This window comes from Macadamia integrifolia, unplaced genomic scaffold, assembly GCF_013358625.1.
Source record: "Macadamia integrifolia cultivar HAES 741 unplaced genomic scaffold, SCU_Mint_v3 scaffold1019, whole genome shotgun sequence".
NCBI lineage: Eukaryota > Viridiplantae > Streptophyta > Magnoliopsida > Proteales > Proteaceae > Macadamia > Macadamia integrifolia.
Genome location: NW_024868056.1, coordinates 112521 through 132201, shown reverse-complemented (window position 1 = coordinate 132201; position 19681 = coordinate 112521). Strand labels below are relative to the sequence as shown.

At 37.9% G+C, this 19681-nt stretch overlaps 1 protein-coding gene across 2 annotated transcripts; it reads left to right on the top strand.

Moving 5' to 3' along the window:
- The first annotated feature begins 2469 nt into the window (after positions 1-2469).
- On the top strand, positions 2470-12631 carry LOC122062394 (DDT domain-containing protein DDR4). Of its 2 annotated transcripts, none has more exons than XM_042626008.1 (11): positions 2470-2934; positions 3063-3173; positions 3313-3399; positions 3515-3552; positions 3650-3731; positions 3906-4012; positions 4088-4247; positions 4374-4466; positions 4631-4751; positions 10008-10050; positions 11813-12631. In XM_042626008.1, the coding sequence occupies exons 1-11, from the start codon at positions 2758-2760 to the stop codon at positions 12249-12251; spliced, it is 1458 nt and encodes a 485-aa protein (XP_042481942.1). In that variant the 5' UTR covers positions 2470-2757; the 3' UTR covers positions 12252-12631. The 2 variants fall into 2 exon arrangements, with proteins under 2 accessions (XP_042481942.1, XP_042481941.1); XM_042626007.1 differs by having other exon boundaries at positions 4628-4751.
- The last annotated feature ends 7050 nt before the right edge of the window (positions 12632-19681 follow it).

Here is a 19681-nt window from a genome sequence, read left to right as displayed (position 1 = left end):
AAAGATCTACCTTTCACGAGACTTCTTCATGCCCGATAATAAGAATGCTAAGGGGAGACAGAGGGTATGTACTTCCCTTCGGGGACTTTGTCCCACAGGGCCTCGTCATTGGCAATAAAGCCCCATAAAGCCCTAGCACTAGTGAGTTAGAAGGGCCAAGTTGAAGCTCTTAAGGTCATCGAAATCGAGGCCACTTAAAGATTTATTGCTACAAATCTAATCCCAAATAACCCAAAAGACCCCTATATTGATTTGTCTTTCCACCCTAATAAGTAATTTCTTCAGGTTATTATACATGGAAATGGGGTAGTGAGGATTGCCTATAGCAATTGATTTTGAAAGGGCCTCCTTACCCACCAGAGATCAGAGACTCTCTTTCACCCAACTAGTTTTGATTGAGCTCGATCAATGACATTGATAAATAATGATTGTTTATATCAATCAAAATAAGTGCATAGGCCTAAATATTTTTCATAAATGGGCATCACATTAAACCTCGATATGGAGGAAACCTCGATCCCAATTGCAGGGGCCACATTTCGGTTGAAAGGAACACTGGATATATTCGTGTTGGGCTTTTGTCCCGAAACCTTGTAGAAATCTTGAGGCATATTGATAATAGCCCTTGGGCTTAAGATAAAACTATACAATCATAAAAAATAAAAAAAAAGGAGGTGGGAGACATTTGGCTCAAATGAGTTAGTATGAATTGCAAAATTTTGATTTGATAGTAGATACGACTCTTCTTCAATTCTTGCCCAATGTTTTTTGTGTGTGTGACATTTGTCTATTTTCAAAATTTACCATAGTTGTGGAAGTTTGAGGCATTTGAGGAGTTAAAATGGGTTTGAATTCCAAAAAAATTTCACAACCGTTAGATTTTGAAAATATAAAAGTGTCGTGCTCACATAAAAAATTAAACAATAATTGTGAGCTTATGAATTGGAGAGGAGGTGCTTGGATAGCTCATCTTGGAGTAGGTAATTAGACAAGGTTTACTAACTTTTTTTTGGTAGGAGACAAGGTTTACTAACAAGTAATGAAAAGATGCATGTGGAGGGGACAACCTTGTCCAAGACCACACTAAAGGGTGACTTTACCAATGATAACTCATTTATAATCAAACCCCACTTTAGGAAGGTATGTTCAAAAAAGGACCATTCGACCTTATTATAGGCTTTGCAAAGACCAATCTTAAGTGTCATGAAATTGATTTTTCCTTTCCACCAAAACAAAAAAAGAAATTGATTTTTCCTTTGGACATACGCATTTGATAAAGAATATTTGCGAGCAACATAAACACTGTCAAATTTTGTTCCAGATGAGATGAAAGCACTTTGAAAGGGGTTGATCAAAATGTTCATCCAATCAATTATTATATTGTTTAATATTATTTATTTTACATGATATTAATGGATTGTGATTGTTTGTAAAGTTGTTAACGACTAATGATGGTATTGGACATTTTGTTCATATGGTCGTCACACTAATCAAAGAAACACTCGACAAAATGTGAATGAAAAAGACACTTAACAAAGAATCCATTTCCTTCACAAGAAAAATATTAGGAGAGAGATTATATATACATGATTGATCAAAATCCGAATCCGATAACATGTTTTGTAAATTATCTATTAGAGGTTTTGAAAATATTAATTTGTATTAATATTTTTGATCTATAAAGGTTTTGGAAACAATTTTAATATCTAATCAATGGCGCACATTCTTTATATTGCAATTGCGATAAACTAGGGTTGCATGAACAATATCTTCCCTGCCCTAAAGTTTATTATTTGATATTGTTAAGTGGTTGGGATTTGTTCATAATTAACTAACCTTTTGTTTTCATTATTATTATTAAATTTTTTTTTTTTGAATTCATAATTAACTATCTCTCTATCTGTCTCGTTTTCCTCTCACACACACACACACACTTTGCTAGTGTATAAATCCCTGTCCCTGTTATTTAATACTAGGGAAAGTTGGCATGGTTAAATTGACCCTTCATAGTTTTGGGCCGACGCATATTCTTGGGTACTACCAAGTACCAAGTTCCAATTGTTGTTCGGCTGAAGGATGGGTTAAAATCGTCTGCAGTTCTGATATGGTGCAATTCCGTGAAATACCACCTTCAGAGGGTGACAAGTGTATTGATACCAATACAATAGTCAATATCTGGTACAACTAATAAAACCTTAAATCAGTGAAGAGTCATTTAAATCAGATCTGGACCATTGTATTGGTATTAATACACGTGTCACCCCTTGAAAGTGGTATTTCACGGAATTGTACCAGATCTGAATTGCATACGTTTTTTTTCCCTGAAGGATAAGCCCATCTGACCAACATATGATATGACTATCTTGGTCCAACCATTGGGCCGAGCGATTGGACTCTTTGGAGAGGCTGCTGGTTGTGCTGTTTAACTCAACATTTCAACGAGTGTGTTTGGTTAAAAGCGAAGGAAAAGAGATTAGAGAATGAAAACACACAAAAGAGCTAGAGATGATCCTGAAATCCAACCCTAGGCGGTTAACCCCGGTTGAAATCTTGTTTCAATTTTAGGCGGGAGATTTTTCATTTATATAAGCTGTCACTTCCGTCCTTTCTCCGTCTTTCTGAACTCCGGAGAAGCTATTTTTTCCTTTTCTCGTTTCGTCTCCCTCCAACTTCTCAAGCTTCTGGTTAACTGTTAACGATTCTTGCTGCAACATAGGAAAGAACTGCACTTTCTGTCACTTTTTGAGGTTTCAAACAATGGCGAGAAGGCACGGGAGGGAGAGTCCAACAATTCATGTGATCGATGAAGAAGAGGAGGGTATTTCGGCTGGAAGATCATCAATGGATTCAGTTTTTCATCCTTCGGAACCACAGCTTGCTCGTCTTCATCTTAGGGAACGATGGGAATTGGCTTCTGTTCTTAACTTCTTCAAAGTAAGATCATGCTTTCTTCTTCTCCTCTCCATCCTCTCACACCAATCTATTCAATTAACACATGCTTTCTATAATGTTGATTTGTCTTTGAAGTTCGTATTTTAATGCTGGGATGATCACTTTGGCAGGTTTTCCAGCCCATCATTGGTAGCAAGTTGGAGTTTTCAGCGGAAGAAATCGAGACAGCCCTCATTACGCCCAACGGCACTCTCGCTCGGCTCCACATTTTGCTTTTGAAGGTTGATTGATGTGTGTTTCCATATTTTTGTACTTCTTAGTTGGTTATTCTTTCCTTGTTGTGTTTCGTTGTTTGGTTAGTTCGTTATCCTGTTTCTTCTGCCCATAGATACTGTTTGATTTGACATCTATATTTTCCAGGGGATACCACCTGTCAGCAAAAAATTGACTGACCCTGATGTTTGGGTTACAGAACTTTGTAAGAAACTTAAAGTGTGGTGGTCAACGGTAGGTGTTCTAAGGCACTGCTTCAGCAAATCATTGTGTGGATTTCTGCCCCCCACCCCCCTTCTTCTTGTAAATAGGGCTATTTTTGTCTAATTAGAACAGCATTTTGGTGTAGGTCGCTGAAGGGGGGATTCCACTCCTTGTATCCCATGGGTATACAATACTTCTCATATCTGGTGACTTTTTACTTCTGTGCTACGTTTTCTAGTTCTTGAGACACAAAAAGTTTCTGTTGCTGGTGCTTTTGCAGAGAAGAGATATCTAAATACAAGGAAATTGATCCAACTGTTCGTCTGGTGATCCTGAAAGCACTCTGTGAAATTCGTCTTATTGTAAGTTTAACATTTTTCCCCCTTTTGTATTTTCCTGTGAGTCTGATCCAATCTGTTTATATGTAGGAGGATTATTGCTTTTCTTTTATTTAAGTATTATTCTTCATATCATTAATATTATCTTTTGTTTATTGCTACTGTGTAAAAAGTGAAAAACCATTTTGTTATTCACAGCATGATGATATATTGACTTATATTAACGACGAACTGAAAGATGGAAGAGAGCTTTCTACTTTCCGTAAAGATAGAATTGATGGAGATGGAAATGGAACTACTTACTGGTAATATTTTGGATTTTTTTGTAGATCTTTTAATGAAAAATCTCGATACTAATTAGGCTTCCATATTCTCGTTAGGTATGATGGAGATTCAGTAATTGGTTATAGGTTATACAAAGAAGTGAAAAATGTTGAATACAACCAAAGCTCACAGGAGAAAGGACACTTAGCACCAGCAACTACTGGTTTTCAATGGGAAACACTGGCAACAAATCTTGATGAATTTCGTGAGATATCAGTGAGGCAACTCTTCTGTATCTTCTACTCCCCCCCTCCCCCCCCTCCACATATAAAAAAAAAAAAATCCCCTCTATTTTTTTGGTTTAACCTGTGTTTGGTTAAACCTTTTTTCTGGGATTGTCAGGATAAACTCTGTTCCAGTGAAGTTGTGGTTGAATCTAATGTTGGGAAGATAGTTGAAAAAGAAATTTTACCTATTCTGGAAAAGCTCCAAAAGGTTTGTTGTTAGCATTTTTTGCTGAGTAGGATTTGATTTTCCTCTCGGCATCAAAGGCTGTGAACTTATTTCTTCTTTCTTATCATATTCGTTATGAAGTGTGATTGTTTTGACATTAGCATGGATTTATTTTGGAACTTATTTATTCTGCTTCGTCACAGAAGAAAGAAAGGACACTGAAACGACAAAGTGAGAAAGCATTGCTCCAGAGTGGTCATTTTAATTCTTTTGGAATGATGAATACTCGTACCTCTCGTGTTCGTAGACCTGTCAATTACACATTTGGTATGATGCAACTTATTTTATTTGTTTTATGCATTGCATGATCTGGTTATGAGTTATAAAAATGATTTGATAACCTAAAAGTGTATAAACTTGAATTTCATCGCTTCTTGTTATGTTTATTCTCACCTAGGGCCGACCTATATTCTGTTACGATCACTCTTCAAACTTATGTGCCCATGTGGTTATTCCAAATTGAGGAGTAAGTGATAAATGGTAGGTGGCACAAGGTTTGAATAATTTGGATAGTGATTTTTCACTGTGTTAACGACTTAAAAATAATCAAAATCTCTTTGAGGATAGAAAAGTACACTTTGGAGGAAGTCCTTATGATGCAGAATTCCAGTAACAAGGGAAGATGGGCCTGTTGTTTTGGGTTTGGTTTAGTTTATTGGGTCTAAACTCCACCAGTGTTTTTGCTACTGCTCCCTAGTCCAGATAAAGGAGGTTGATGCGTCAGGTAGGCAGTCGACACCAAAGAAGGAAGGTGGGACTTTGATGGAAACACTAATACTATGTGGAATGTGATGACTACTTGTATTAAGAAGGATGCTAATTATGTCCTAGGAAAATCAAAATGAAAACGTCATTCATCTAGGGAGACTTGGTGGTGGGATGATGTTTTTGAAGTAGGCATTAAGGCTAAAGGATGTAGAGGATTTAAAATGTTATAAAGTTGCTAGAAATGAAGGTAAAAATATTATGGGAAAGCAAGGCTGAAGAAATATGAGGATCTCTATAATAATTTGAGCACAATGGATAGGGAAATAGCTATCTATAAGATAGCCAAAAATGAGGGAAAGGAAGAGTAGATATTTTGACCATATTAGATGCATTAAAAGTGAGGATGATATCATGATAAAGCATTAAAGCATTAGCAAGTGATTTGGACATTAAGGAGTGATGGAAAATTATTTTTACAACTCATCAAGACACCATATGTCTTAGATATATATAAAAAAATATTAGGGTGCTTGAAGTAAAAGAAGTTTGAAGGATGATGAAAGTAGGTAAGGCACTTGATTCAAATGGGGTCCCAATAGAAGTATGGAAGAGCTTAGGATTATGTGGTTTATATTGCCTAACCAAGCTATTTAATAAGAGTATGAGCATAAGGAAAATGCTAAAAGAATGGAGGAAAAGCTTTGTGGTTCCGATTTATAAAAATAAAGGTGATAATCAGAGTTGTAATAACTATAGAGGCATAAAACTGATGTCATATTATGAAGTTATAGGAGAGTAATTGAAACTACTACTATGAAAGACCAATTTGGTTTTATGGTAGAAAGATCCACAAGACCATGACAGAAGCTACTGGAACCCCTGATTGCATTATGTGGTATTAATTTATTACTATTTTGCCATCACTTAGGAGACTCGTGGAAGGATTTAGAGATTACAAGAAGGATCTCCATATGGTCTTTATTTATCTAGAAAAAGCTTATGATAGAGTCCCTAGAGAGTTAAATCTGGTAAGTACTAGAGAAGAGAAGTGTTTTAAGTAAATATGTTGATATAATTAAGATATCCATGATGGTGTGGTGATAGTGTAAGAACTTTAGGGTGTTAGGGTAGTGAAATCTCGATTACAATTGGGTTACATCAAGGATAAACTTTAAGCCCATATTTGTTTGCTCTTATCATGGATGATTAAATCAACGACATTCAAAATGGGGGTTTTTAGTGTTTAGCTTTTTCTGATGCCATTGTTTTGGTGGATGAGACAAAAGCAAGGATTAAAGCCAAGTTGGAGTTATGCAGATCAACCTTGGAATCAAACGTTCTTAAGATAAGTAAAACGAATACAAAGTATATGGTGTGTAACTTTAGTTACACTAGGATGAGGTTGAGTTGGTGAAAATTGATGAGAGTGAGATTCTGTTAAGTAATTTTTTAGGTATTTGAGCTCAACTATAAATAAAAAGGTGATATAGAGGGGGGAGTATTAAGATACGGGCTAAAAATCCTAGCCCAATCCCACCTTATGGGCTGAAAATCTCAGCCCAGGCACTGCCCGAGTTCAAGGCGGACTCGGGTTGGCTGGGCCAAATTGACACTCTTAGAAATTACTACTTACTCTACCTGCCTTCCTTAGGAAGGGCTTATGATGTTGCTGCTATGATATTTTTTTTTATTGCAGTTGGCGTTCTCTTCTACATATTTTGTTCATTGCTGGCTGGTTTTATTCAACACGAAGTTGTCGTCTATTATTGCTGCTGATTATTGGTGTGCTGAGTTGATATTACTACTAGGATGAAGTTCTCTGTGCTTACCGACATCTATGTTCAAGACTAGTTCTGCTTTTAGTGTTTATTCTTGTTGTTCTCAGCTGGAGCCTTTTGATTTATACACTCCAGCTTGAGGGGGGAGTGTGGTGCACATTAGGTGTAACAATTACTCATGATTGGGTGAGTGTCCCTATCGTGCTATAGGTTGGCTTTGTTAGTTTACTTAGTTTTTCTCATCTTGCAATTCGACATAGACTCTTAGTAGGATTCCTATTAAGAGTAGTTGGCTTTGGTAAACATGGACAAACCATGATAATACAAGTTGAGTCTATCGTGGTCCAACACATCCTCTCTTCCATCATTTTCCCTCTTTACTATGCAGATACTGGTTTCTGACTGTTTCATTACAAACTTGAAAAATAAAACTTTACAGGACAAACATCGATAGGCAATGTTTGTGGCACATAGTGTTGGGCAATTAAGAAACATCATGTAGATAAATTCAATGTAGCTAAGATGAGGATGTTGAGATAGATGTGTGGTAAAAATAGGAAGGATGAAGTAAGAAATGATCAAATTATAGCTGATTTGGGAAGTAGCTCTTATACATGATAAGCTGTGAGAAAGTTGTTTAAGGTAACATAGCCATGTACAATAGGGGCCTTTAGACACTCCACTATGGAGGAGTGATTTGATTCACATTGGAGGAGCTAAAAGAGCCAAGGGCAGACCTAAGATGACTCTGAGATAAGCGGTAAGGAAAGACATGCATAGCTTAGGCCTTGTATTAAGCATGATCACAAATAGGTCTGGTTGGAGGGCAATGATCTATGTAGCCGACCCCATTTAGTTGAGATAATGCTGAGTTGTTGTTTGTACTCTTTTTTAAAGGTATAATAGAATCTAGGACAAAAGTGTAAATAATTTTGAAGAGGGACTTTTCTAGGATAAAGTTAGAATCATGGAAAATTAGAAAGTGGTTCTAAAAAAAAAAGATGTTAGGGTTTAGTTGTTGGATGGTAAGGATCCATGTAGCCAACTCCGTTTAGTTGGAATATGGTTGAGTTATTGTTAGTTTATTGGGTCCAATTGACCTATGGCTTAAGTTTTGTTTAAGTTAGGCTTAATTGAGTGCCTAATGGTTTACATGGATTATGGACTTAATATTTTTGGGTTTACTACTATAATGGGACAATCCTATAAACGCTGTTTATTAGGGATTTGAGTCCTATACGGTATTAAGAAGTTAGTTTCTATTTTGGTGTTTATTGTTTGTTTTAGAAGATTTCGAGGAGATTGTATGGAAGTGGCTACATCTTTCAATCACTTACATTTACTGTGTTTATCCATAAATTCTATTTCTTTAGGTTTGATGACACTAGCCCTCCCATAACAACTGCCAAAACACTAATCCTGCCTACTGTTCATGACATTTATAAATATTGTCATCAGGATGGTAAAATGTGGAGAAGCTGCTGTCATTGTGTGTTCTGTAATTTGGCCAGTTTGTCTTGTCCGTTAACTAATGTTTTTACCCTCTTTTGTCTTACATCAGCTTATTTATAGAAGAAAGTTTTTAGGGTCAAATCAGCTTTATAAGAGAAAGTTTTCTTGAGGGATTTTTTATAGAGTGGCGAGGACCATGAACAAAAGTTGAGAGCCTATCTTGGTTGAGCAGCTGTTACCAGAGAGCCTGGACTGTTTTTAGTGTTGAGTGCCACTGTAGTTTGGACTATACCTCACTATGTCTATGGGATTTTTTTTTGAACTAAAGTAAATAAAAAATTTCTCTTTGTGCTGCATATCTCAAGGACCGGAAAATCTCTGTTGTAATCAATTGTCATGTCACGTGCCCTAACAAGGAAATTTTTTATGCCAGATGGTTGTCTGAGCACTAAATTTTTATGTATTGCATGTGCACTTGCTTATTATACATGGGGTCTCAAACTTTTTTTTGGGGGGTGGGGAGATGATCTGTACTAAGTAAAGATCAAGGATTAAAGTATCAGTATCGGTTGCCGTATCGGTTGGCCAAAATTAAGATATATATATATATATATAAGAGGGTATCGTATCGTATCAGAGATATGCTAAGATACACACATAAATGGATAACATGTATTATGCATAAACACTTTTGCATAAGAAGAGAAGTTAAAAAAAGCTATATATAATACGTATTATGCATAAACACTAAATTGAGAGTCTCGCATTAAGAATTCAAGGTTTGTTCTTGTCTCATAAATGTAAAATCTTTGTTCCCAACCTTGATTTAGTTAGAGAGAAAAATGATTGGCAGCTACTTTGGAACAAAAACCCCTCAAAAATTGTTTTGCTTAAAAAATGACCCATCTTGGCCATTAGATGACTGTAGCGCACTGTATCGATACATATCATACCGTATCGGTATATATCGGTCAATACATAAGGATACATATCGATACACACCAATACATACCAAAATGTACATTTCACCTCGATTTTTAATTTTTTATAGAGTATCGGTGCGTATCGTATCGTATCGTATCGTATCAGTGCGTATCGGTTGTATCGTAGGATACATATCGATACAAAAGGATTTTCAAATTTTCATGTATCGTGTCGATAGTATCATATTGGTAAGAGCTGATACTGATACATATCGGCCAATATGTTACGATACATACCGATACTTTAGACCATGATAAAGATCAAGTCTTGATTCCCAGTGTTGTTAACCAACAAAATATAGCTGTATTTGTTATCAGTCAACTGTTTTAACAGGCATGATATTGGAGGCCATTTTTAGGAAAACTTCTACTGATATGAACTGATGTGAAATAATTGTATGAAGCAGTCAATCTTCAATTGGAAGTAAATTAGGATAATATAAAGAACAGAAATATAGAGTATTTAATTTTTATTTTTTTTGTTTATGTTTCTTTGCTTCCATTTTTTGTTTCTCGCATTGACCACCCCCCCTTTTCCCTGTTTTGTTAATTTCATTTTTACTTTTCCGAAGAAGCTAACCTTAAATTTGGTTGATCTACAGATGAATATGACAGGTCTATTGACGAGGCTCTAGAGGTGATAAAGTAAGACCCTTCGTTGCTCCTCTCCATTTTACTGTTCTCTTTGCTTTTCAATTTACAAGCAGCCACTCGCAATGGCTTTTCTATTTTCCTTCCCCTTTCCAGTGTGACATTTTTTGGGCAGAAATTATATATATATATATATATTATTTTAAATTTTTTTTCAAAAAATTTATTCGGAGTATAAAGTGACTCTGCTTTCTTGTTAGATGTTGTGGTTGCTCCTCATTTATGTAGAAAACCGAAAGAAATCTTACTACTGCCCTCTGTTGGACTTCAAAGCTAGCACGGTAGATGCGAAGCCCCACAAATCTAAGATGAGATTTTTCTTAGAAAAAGCTAGTAAAACTATAAATGCCTAACCTTTGACCATGGAAAACTGTAATTTTATCCAAGTAAAAGCTCTGCTTAAAATTGCAAATTCTGTAGCAATTCATTTCCTTTGGCTTATTTTCTGGAGTTCCCTTCCAACCTTTTGGATGAAGCGATATTCTTGGTCTCTTTAGGAGTTCGCTATTCTGGAACCCTTTTGACTTTTTAAAAGTAATTAACCCTTTAAATTGCAGAATTGTAATTTAATCGAAGTAACACTTTTCTTATGATCGGAAATTCTACATAAATTTGATTCCTTTGGCTTCTTTGCCTGAATTTCGTTCCAACCTATTGAGATATGAAGAGATGTTCTTGGTCTCTTAGGGCCTCCTGTTTGGATAGAGGGGAGTGTGGGGTGGGATAGTTGTGGAGATGGGCTCCACATGCTGATGGGGTGAATGACCAGAATGGTAAAGCAGGAGGAAACTTACTGTAGCATTCCAACGCCTTGTTTGGTTGGCTGGGAAGGTTCATTCCAACCAGATGGGGTGAATGACCAGAATGTTCCTTCCCTTGTGGTGGTGATTGGCCCTATCATCTTCTGTTGCCCGATTTGCTTAGCTGTTAATCCCTATGTTGTTGTTGGGAAGAGCTCTCCTCCCTATTTTGCTTTTCTAGGCAGCATAGCCAGAGATTAGGCGGAGTTCTACTGGAGCAGAAATCTTGGCAGGATAGGAGCAAATAGAGCTGTTGCAAGATTCCCTGAACGGTGTAGTCCTACCAATTTGGAGGGACTTAGGAAAGGGTGGGGTGGAGAACATGTCAGCAGATAAGGAAAACTTGAGTTGCAGAGGTTGTCTGGGATCTTTCAACCACTGCCAACCAAACACTTTTCTTTCCCATGTGTTTTTGGGAAAGTCTTAACAACTCTCCCACCCATTTCATTCTCACCTCCACTGAAACCCCTGAAAACAAATGGGCCCTAAGGTATTCGCTGTTTTGAAACTCTGTTGACCTTTCAAATGTCTTTATCAAGCGAGGCAGCAAGTGTTTTGAATAAAAAAAAAATTTCTTTAATGTTTTGTCGGTTACTTGGAATCTTATCTTTCAACCCTTCTGAATGTCTCCAATTGTCTTGGTTACTTGGAATCTTATCTTTCAAGCATTCTGTTGGACAGCAAATTTTCCGAGTCTCAATGAGTTCTTGCCACGGTTCTCATCCACGAGCATTTTAAAAATCAACACCATTGGAACAGAGTTATTGCTGTTTCCTTGATGCATCCATTGTTATTTCATCTACGCCCCCCCCCCCCCCCCCCCCCCCCCCCCCCCCCTCCTCCCCTCCCCTTTCAATTGTGGCTTATTTGGTGTCCCTTGCTCTAAAAATAGTATTTTCCATCTTTTATTTGTTACAAAAGTCTTGTAACTTATTGTGGAATTGATTTATGATTAGGGGAGATCCCACTGGGGATAAAAGGCATGAGCAGGAAATTGGCAGTGATCCTGAAGGAAGTGTCACTGATGAGATTCGGCTCATAGGAACTGGTAATGGTAGCAGTGAAAGCGATGACGATTATGATAGCAAGAATGAGGTTGACGATGATGACATTGGTGACAACTTAGGCACATCTGAGAAGGAAAGCAAAAAACTTGGCCCTGGAAATGGTGTGAAACGGAATTCTCAGAAACGAAATGGTTTAACTGAAGTTGTAGGATTGCGCCGCAGTAGGAGAATATCTGGGACCAGTTCTCCTGGCTTGATGCTAGGAAGTGATGTAGACATGAAGCAGAGACCACCCTGTGACACCATTTTTGAACCTCATATTATTTCAGACTCGGAAGACTTAAACATGTCTGAACATCTGGGCAATAAGATGTTATGTACTGGATGAAATTTTTTGCTTCCTTGTAAGAATTCATTGGTGATGGTTGAAGAAGGTAATATTGATGGTTCACAATCACCAGACAACCAACCATACGTGCGTCAAGCTATTGCTTAGACTTTTTTTTGGGGGGGGGGGGGGGGGGTGGGGGAGGGGATTGGTAATACCTAGGGATATGGCTGATAATTTGAAATCTGTCTGCTGATCTGTAAAGAAGTTTCAGTGCTATAATGTAATGCTTTTCTTTTGGTAAAATGTAATGCTTTTCTCACCTGTAACAATACTTGACGTTGCAGATAGTATTGGAATCCCTGACACTCATCTGTTTTGATATTCATTTCTAATGTTATGTGACATGATAAGAAAAGGGTAGGACAATTCGTACAAAATATACATCTGATATGCCCAAGGATTAAAGTATCGGTATCGGTCATCGTATCGGTCGGCCAAAATTAAGATACGTATCGGAGGGTATCGTATCGTATCGGAGATACGCTAAGATACGCTAAAGATACGTACATAAATGTATAGGAAACACTTTTTTATACACATTTGCATAAAAAAATAGTTAAAAAAAGTTATATATAACATGTATTATGCATAAACAGTAAATTGAGAGTATCGTACTAAGAATTCAAGGTTTGTAATTGTCCCATAAATATAAAATCTTTGTTCCCAACCTTGATTTCCACTTTAGTTAGAGAGAAAAATGGTTGGCAGCAACTTTGGAACAAAAACACCTCAAAAAATTATGTTTTTCTAAAAAATTACCCATTTTGACCATTTTATGACCGTATTGGTACGTATCGGGGTGTATCGGTCGATACATACCGATACGTATCGATACATACCGAAACGTACATTTCACTTCAATTTTGAATTTTTCATAGAGTATCGATACGTATCGGTGAGTATCGGTGTGTATCGGTGGTGTATCGGTGCGTATCGTAGGATACGTATCGATACATAAGGGTTTTAAAATTTTCAAGATACGTATCGGTATGTATCGTGCCGATGCCTACCGATACGGATACGTATCGGCCGATACGGCACGATACGCACCGATACTTAAAACCATGGATATGCCCCTATCTAGTGAGTGCCAATGTGATGCCTTGATTGTCCTCTATGCAACTCGTCAGTTAAGGTGTTACCGGACTAGATAACCAGTGGACCAAGAGGCACATACTGGTAGCAATGAAGTGAATGTTGCAAGGAAGATGGAAGTACCACACGCCAATACTACATTGTATATTTGTTAAGTCTTTCTGTTATTCTCCTCTTTCCAAAGGTTTATTATCATAGTTTCATCATCCTGTGGAGTGGAAATTTGATCTATGTATTGTTGACCTCAACTATGTTGCATTTACTCTGTGTATGCATTCGATGTCTGCTCATTCTCTCCTCTTCAATTCCCAATGAACAACATGATTTTAACCTATCATTTCTTTATAGTTAACTCTCTTATCTGGGGGTGCAAGTTTGGCCCTGATTGCCCAAATCCACCCTTGGTCCACCCTGATCCCGTACAAGTATCGACCCAAAAATTTTGGCCTTAAGGGCCAGCCCAACCCTGAGTCAGGGTAAGGGTGGGTAAGGGTTGATGTCTTTGGCCCACCCAACCCGCCTTGAACCTCGCCTTGAACCCAACTCTGATTTTTTTTTACCCTGATTTTTTGCCCTAATTTTGGCCTGACCTTGCCCTAGTTTTTGCTCCTAATGTTGACGTTGGATTTTTTGTTTTCTGATGATGTTCTCCTCTTTATTTAACATGACAAGACTTTTGAGATATTCGGATTGTTTGCCTTATTAAGATGATCTCTTTGTTTATCATGACAAAGAATTGCAATTTTTTGGATTATTTACTTTCTTAGGACGATCTCCTCTTTGTTTACCATAATAGTTGGAGTTATTTGTATTGTTTGAATGTTTGCTTTAGGATGTTCTCCTCATGACAAGTCATTGGTGACTTTGTGTTTTTTTCTTATCACCTTTTTATTATGAATACTTTTTATTTTTTTATTTATTTCATATTTTGCATGGTTAGGATCAGGGTATACCTGGCCCTTGATGGCAAACCAGGGTCAATCAGGGTCAGGGTCATCCCGGCCCAACCCTGAAAAATCAAGGCCAATCTGGGCAGATAAGGGTTGGGTTGAACCCTGAAGGGTTTGGCCTGGGTTGAAGTTTTGTAGCCCTAAGTCAAGTTCAGGACAGGTTTGAGCCCAGTTAAGGGGACTCAGGGTTGGGCTAGGGTTTTAAGAAGCCCAGCCCAACCCGACTCTATTGCACCCCTACTCTTATCTTTATGTCCCCATTGATACCAATTTATAACAAACCTGAATGAATTTTTTAGGTCCAATTCCATCCATTTTGTTGAGGCAATTCTTGCTTGATCATTTTTACCAAAAAAAGGGGGAAAAAAAAATCTTACTTGTTCAACAGGAGCTGATCTAGCTCCTAAGATTTATGGCGTTCTTGATCCTTCCTTTAATGTCTCTTTTTGGCTGGAACAATAGCATACATAATGGTTTAGGAACGAGTTTCTTTACTAACTTCACTAAATCCCAAATGAATGACTTAGTACTGGCAAGACTTTCTCCACGGAACCCTCTTTTTTTATTAGTTGTTTGTTTGAAGTTCAAATAAACTTTATCTTTGAGGGTGAGGAAGAAGAATTCAGCTCCAAACGATTTTCACACTCTTTGGTCACACATCTTCTACAATGAACAGTGGGTATCAGCTGGTTGAGAGCATCTGAACACGCACCCCAAGGGCTTTTACCACCTGATGCTCACTGTACTAGTGCAACAGATGCAGATAATTTTCACTCTTTTAACTCTAAATGGCTCCGGAATTTTATGAGCCAACAATTTATTACTCATGGAACTACACGAGAGTCAAGACTCTATCCAGCGGTGCTGTAATAGTTACAGATTAACCTATGCTTTATTTGTGTCTATAAAGATAGCCACCTTTTATATCATTGTCAAGTGGATCTCGAGGAAATGTTCCATGTTCTTTGTCTCCAACTAGGGATATAGCCGAAACTTGAAATATTATGCATATCCTTGAAAATAGTTGAAATGAGTATTTAATTCTTTGATGTAACTTTTTTTTTAAATACAATGTCCGGTTCAACTCAATGTCAAATATCTTCATGAATTGGATGCTAAGCATTTTTCTTACCAAGACAAGACTTGTCATTGCAGATAATGTCTAGAAACTTTTACCCCTCTATGGCATCCAATGCCATATTAGGGGTTTCAATTGGTTGGTGCTTACATGTTTGGTCAATCTAACTAGGGGTGTCAAGCGGCTGGTTTGGCTCAGTTTCATTGGTTTCAGTGTGTAAATGGGTGAATCTGAAATCAAATCAATAAGGGAACATTTAGTTTCGGTTCAATATGATTTTGGTTTCTCTTATCAATTTGATATTGGGTTCCATTTTCCATATAAATATACTTCTGAAAAAACAGTGTTTTTTTTTTGAGTTGGTATTGTTTTCTTATCAGTTTAGGTATGGTTTCACAATATCTCAATCTGAAGCCGATCCAAATATCCAATACACTTTGTTTCATTTCAGGTTGGTTCAGTCCAATTTAACCAGTTCAGGTTTAGCTGTACGACCTGGATCCAGATCCTCTCCAATGCACCAAGCGTCCCAACGGCACGCATCCCCAAGTCCACCCAATGCACATTGGAGCATTGGAGAGGATCCTGATGTAAAACCCTAGCCTGGTAACCCAGATAGATTAGTTCTCAACAGACAGATTGAAACCATTAATTAAATGGTCAGTTGGTCTCTGCCTTGGTTAATTGGTCTATCTGAACAATTATTTTGTATTTGGATTTATTCCGTTGGACTGGAGGGGAGATTTTTTTTTTGTTTTTGATGAATAAATAATTCATTGTCAAGAAGAGAAAGAATATACAAGGGAAAAAAATGTGAGAGGGAAGGGGGGGAGACCAAAAAGGAGCAAAACCAAGGTGCCCAAAAGGGGCAAAGCCCCTAACAATCTAGCCTAAGGGAACATCGATTAATTTGGGGGGGGGGGAGGTAGTGACACAGAGGCCCGAGGAGACAATAATGTGCTTATTCCTTGGGATGTCACAAACCGGCCGGTATACAAAGATCTAAGTCTAGAAATAACATCAAAATAGATGGCTTTCTAAATCCCTTTCAAAGGAAGGGGAATTGGGATCCATCGATGGCTGACAGATTATTTACCAAACTTTAAAACCCAGACTAAGACTGTACCACTTCATAACCAATGGGTTGATCTTAATTGGTTTATTTGTGTTTGATATGCATTCTCCAAATATATTCCAACTCTAAATCACATTATAAAACAATAAAATAGAAAAGAATCCGATCTCATAATGCATACTAGACCCATAATGTAATACCCTACTTTTAAAACCTGGTTTACTTACACGGTTGACCCGATTTAACCATGCAAGACCCGAACCAGAGAGGGTTAAGGTAGTTTCCCTACGGACCATGATGGCAAAGGTGACTTTGAACACAAGTTGGCCAGATAAGTCCGAGTCAGTGCCAAAGGAGACGGGTGTACCCAAGCCGTGTACATGCATGTATCATAAGGCCATGTACGGGTAATGCTGGTATGTAGCCGTATCTTAAAGTGTATACGTATTATATTTCTCATACCGAGAGTGAGATACATGTCGAGAGTCGAATTCCATCGAAATCTCAATTGTTTGGCTAAGTTTTGACCAACAGGTGGGCGATCATAGGCGGGCGAACCCGCCCACCTGTGTGACCCACCCATGTGGCTACTAGATATTCTCTAGTATAAATAGTACTTATTGTGTCTTTTTTTTTTTCATTTAAAGCATTTAAGTGTTGGTGAGAAGAGTAAAGAAGAGAGAGAAAAGAAAGGAAGAAAAGAGAACGAAGAAGAAGGAAGGAAAGGAAAAAGAGGAAGAAATGATTTTAAGCGACGCCGAGGTTTGGTCTTCTCATTCCGGCACTGGAAAAGTGATCCCCAACACGAGACCTACAATTTGAGGTGAGCGAAAGCTATAGTTCTTAAACTTTCACCAAACCCCAAGTGGAACCCTTGATTTGGGTAGAGTTCCTTGAAATCTTGTTAATCCCACTTGAGATGATGAATCTAAGGTTTAATAGATGGTCTATGTGTTGATTTTGAAGGTTTAAAGAAGTGTTTACAAGATTTGAGAAGCATTGGTGATTTCTTGAATTAAGAGCTGATTTTGGGGTTTTGGAAGAGTTCTTGAGCAAAGAAGGTAAGAATGCTTTTCAATCCTTAAATCTAACATAGATCTAGGTTAGAATCATCTTATAAGACCTTAGATGTGTGGAAAATGTGATTGGAACAACCCCATTTGGTTTTCCCAATGTTGAAGAATGTTTCAAAGGAGAAAACTAGTTTTCGCCCCCACAGGTGGACGAAGCCTCCCGCCTGTTGGGGCAGCACCTCAGTTCCCACAGGTGGGCGAAGACCGACGGACGAACTTGTCCACCTGAGGGAGCCCACCGGTTGAACCGGCGGGCTATCCGACCCGCCTGTGAAGACCGGTGGGCGAAGACAGGTGGGCTGTCTGGCCCACCAGTTGGATTTTTGAGCCCGAATGGGCCCAAAATGGGCGGATAACCTTCTTTTATAATTTTAAACATCAAACATCATTAGTTTAGACTCCAAGGTGGTGAAATGCTAACCTCATTCGCTTATGATAGGTTCCACTAGAATTTACATTTCTCACGCTAGATCTCACCCGTATCGAACGTGAGCTTTGTACCCGACAAGTAAGTGGAAAGAGGAGATTTGAATTTATTTTAGGCTTGTTTTTGCATCATTAAATTATATCTAGACTAGCCATGTCATCATGCAAATTATGTGTAGATTAGTCATCCTCGTATGCCGTTCGCACGCATTGCTTGTGCATTCTAAACAAATGATTTATGATATGTTTGTTGTGTTTTACATTATTAATGCTAAATGATTGATGTGCTTATGTGATGAACGGTTGGATTACTGTGCATGATGCATTATTAGACTAGACGTCGTAGTCGGCTTGGAAACGAGTGTATTGGTGGCCCATGGTATGGGACGCGGTGGCACTATGTAATCGTACTTTGTCATATAGGAGCATGCGGTTTAGGATTATCATTCCCTATGCTACGACCCTTCCCAACAGGGGTTGAGGTGTTGAGTTATCACTTGGGGGAAGCAGTGATCGCGGTTGTCTAGTCACTGTGGCAGTTAAACATACGCCCAGTTGGTCATTAGGACAGTCGACAACCTCAGTGGTATATTCAAGAGGGCCAATCGTACTACTTTTAAATTGCTGGGATCAGCACCTTTACTTTTCTGTCATTTACTTTTATATTGAGAACCGGTAGTCGGCATGCTTTACTTTTCTGAGTACTCACGGTGGGCCTTCTCTGACAACCCTACGGGCGTATCGCGGGATGGACTTCACGGCTCGTACCCAGGGCATACGCGCACTGTGGTTGTACGTAGCACATAACCTAAGACTTAGTAATGTTGTTTAGGTGGATAAGATTCAAAATGAATTGCATAGCATATAGTGCATATAGATGTGGCTGTTTGTGTGATCTTTCATTTCACTTACTGAGCTAGTGAGCTCACCCCACGTGAACACCTCTTTTAAATGATTTTGCAGGTCACCCACCTAAAGATCATGAGTACATGTGCGAGCGTTGTGCTACGGGACAACAGTAATGACACCGTACATGATTTTATTTTTTATTCTTTTGATGACCTTCCCTTTTGTGTACTTGATACGTAAATTGTTATTCTTTTTGTGTAAATATCATGCCTGCGGGCCCACATGTACTTAGCTATATACTACAATTTGGGTATCAAGTATATTGAGGATATTTACAGGTAATTTAAGTCTTCCACTGAATTTTTGAACACTTATCTTAGATGTGAGTATGCTATGGTGGGGTACTGTATTAGATGATCCTGACAGGTTTGGGTTAATCGGAGTTAACTCGGTTACCAGTTCGATTCTGTGTGAATGGGGTGTGACACCGGTGGTATTAGAGCGTGATGCTCTATCCACTCATAGCATACCATATAAACCCATAGAATCTATAATAGGAAATGAGATTAGGTAAATATTAAAAAAAAAATACAAAAAAAAAGAAGGGATGCATTTAATTATTGCATTCATGGCATACATTAGAGAAAGTTTGCTTAGAGTAAATAAAAGATTAGTTATTTGATTTCATAACCCATCGAGTACGGATTTAACAAAATTTTGACAGCATAACAACGCTAAAACAAGATTTTCTAACTACATATATGAATAAGCATAATCAACAAAGGCTAACTAACGTTGTTACAACCAAATTACAATAAGTTTATCAAGCATACAAAACTAATTAAAAGTCACCAACAACATCAGAACACCATATTAGCAAG

Excerpts from the sequence above, each read along its gene's own strand:
- LOC122062394 (XM_042626007.1), top strand. The coding sequence starts at position 2,758 with ATGGCGAGAAGGCACGGGAGGGAGAGTCCAACAATTCATGTGATCGAT. Across the intron at positions 4,467-4,627 it reads TTCTGGAAAAGCTCCAAAAG|AAGAAAGAAAGGACACTGAA; the intron begins GTTTGTTGTTAG and ends GCTTCGTCACAG. Across the intron at positions 4,752-10,007 it reads ACCTGTCAATTACACATTTG|ATGAATATGACAGGTCTATT; the intron begins GTATGATGCAAC and ends GTTGATCTACAG.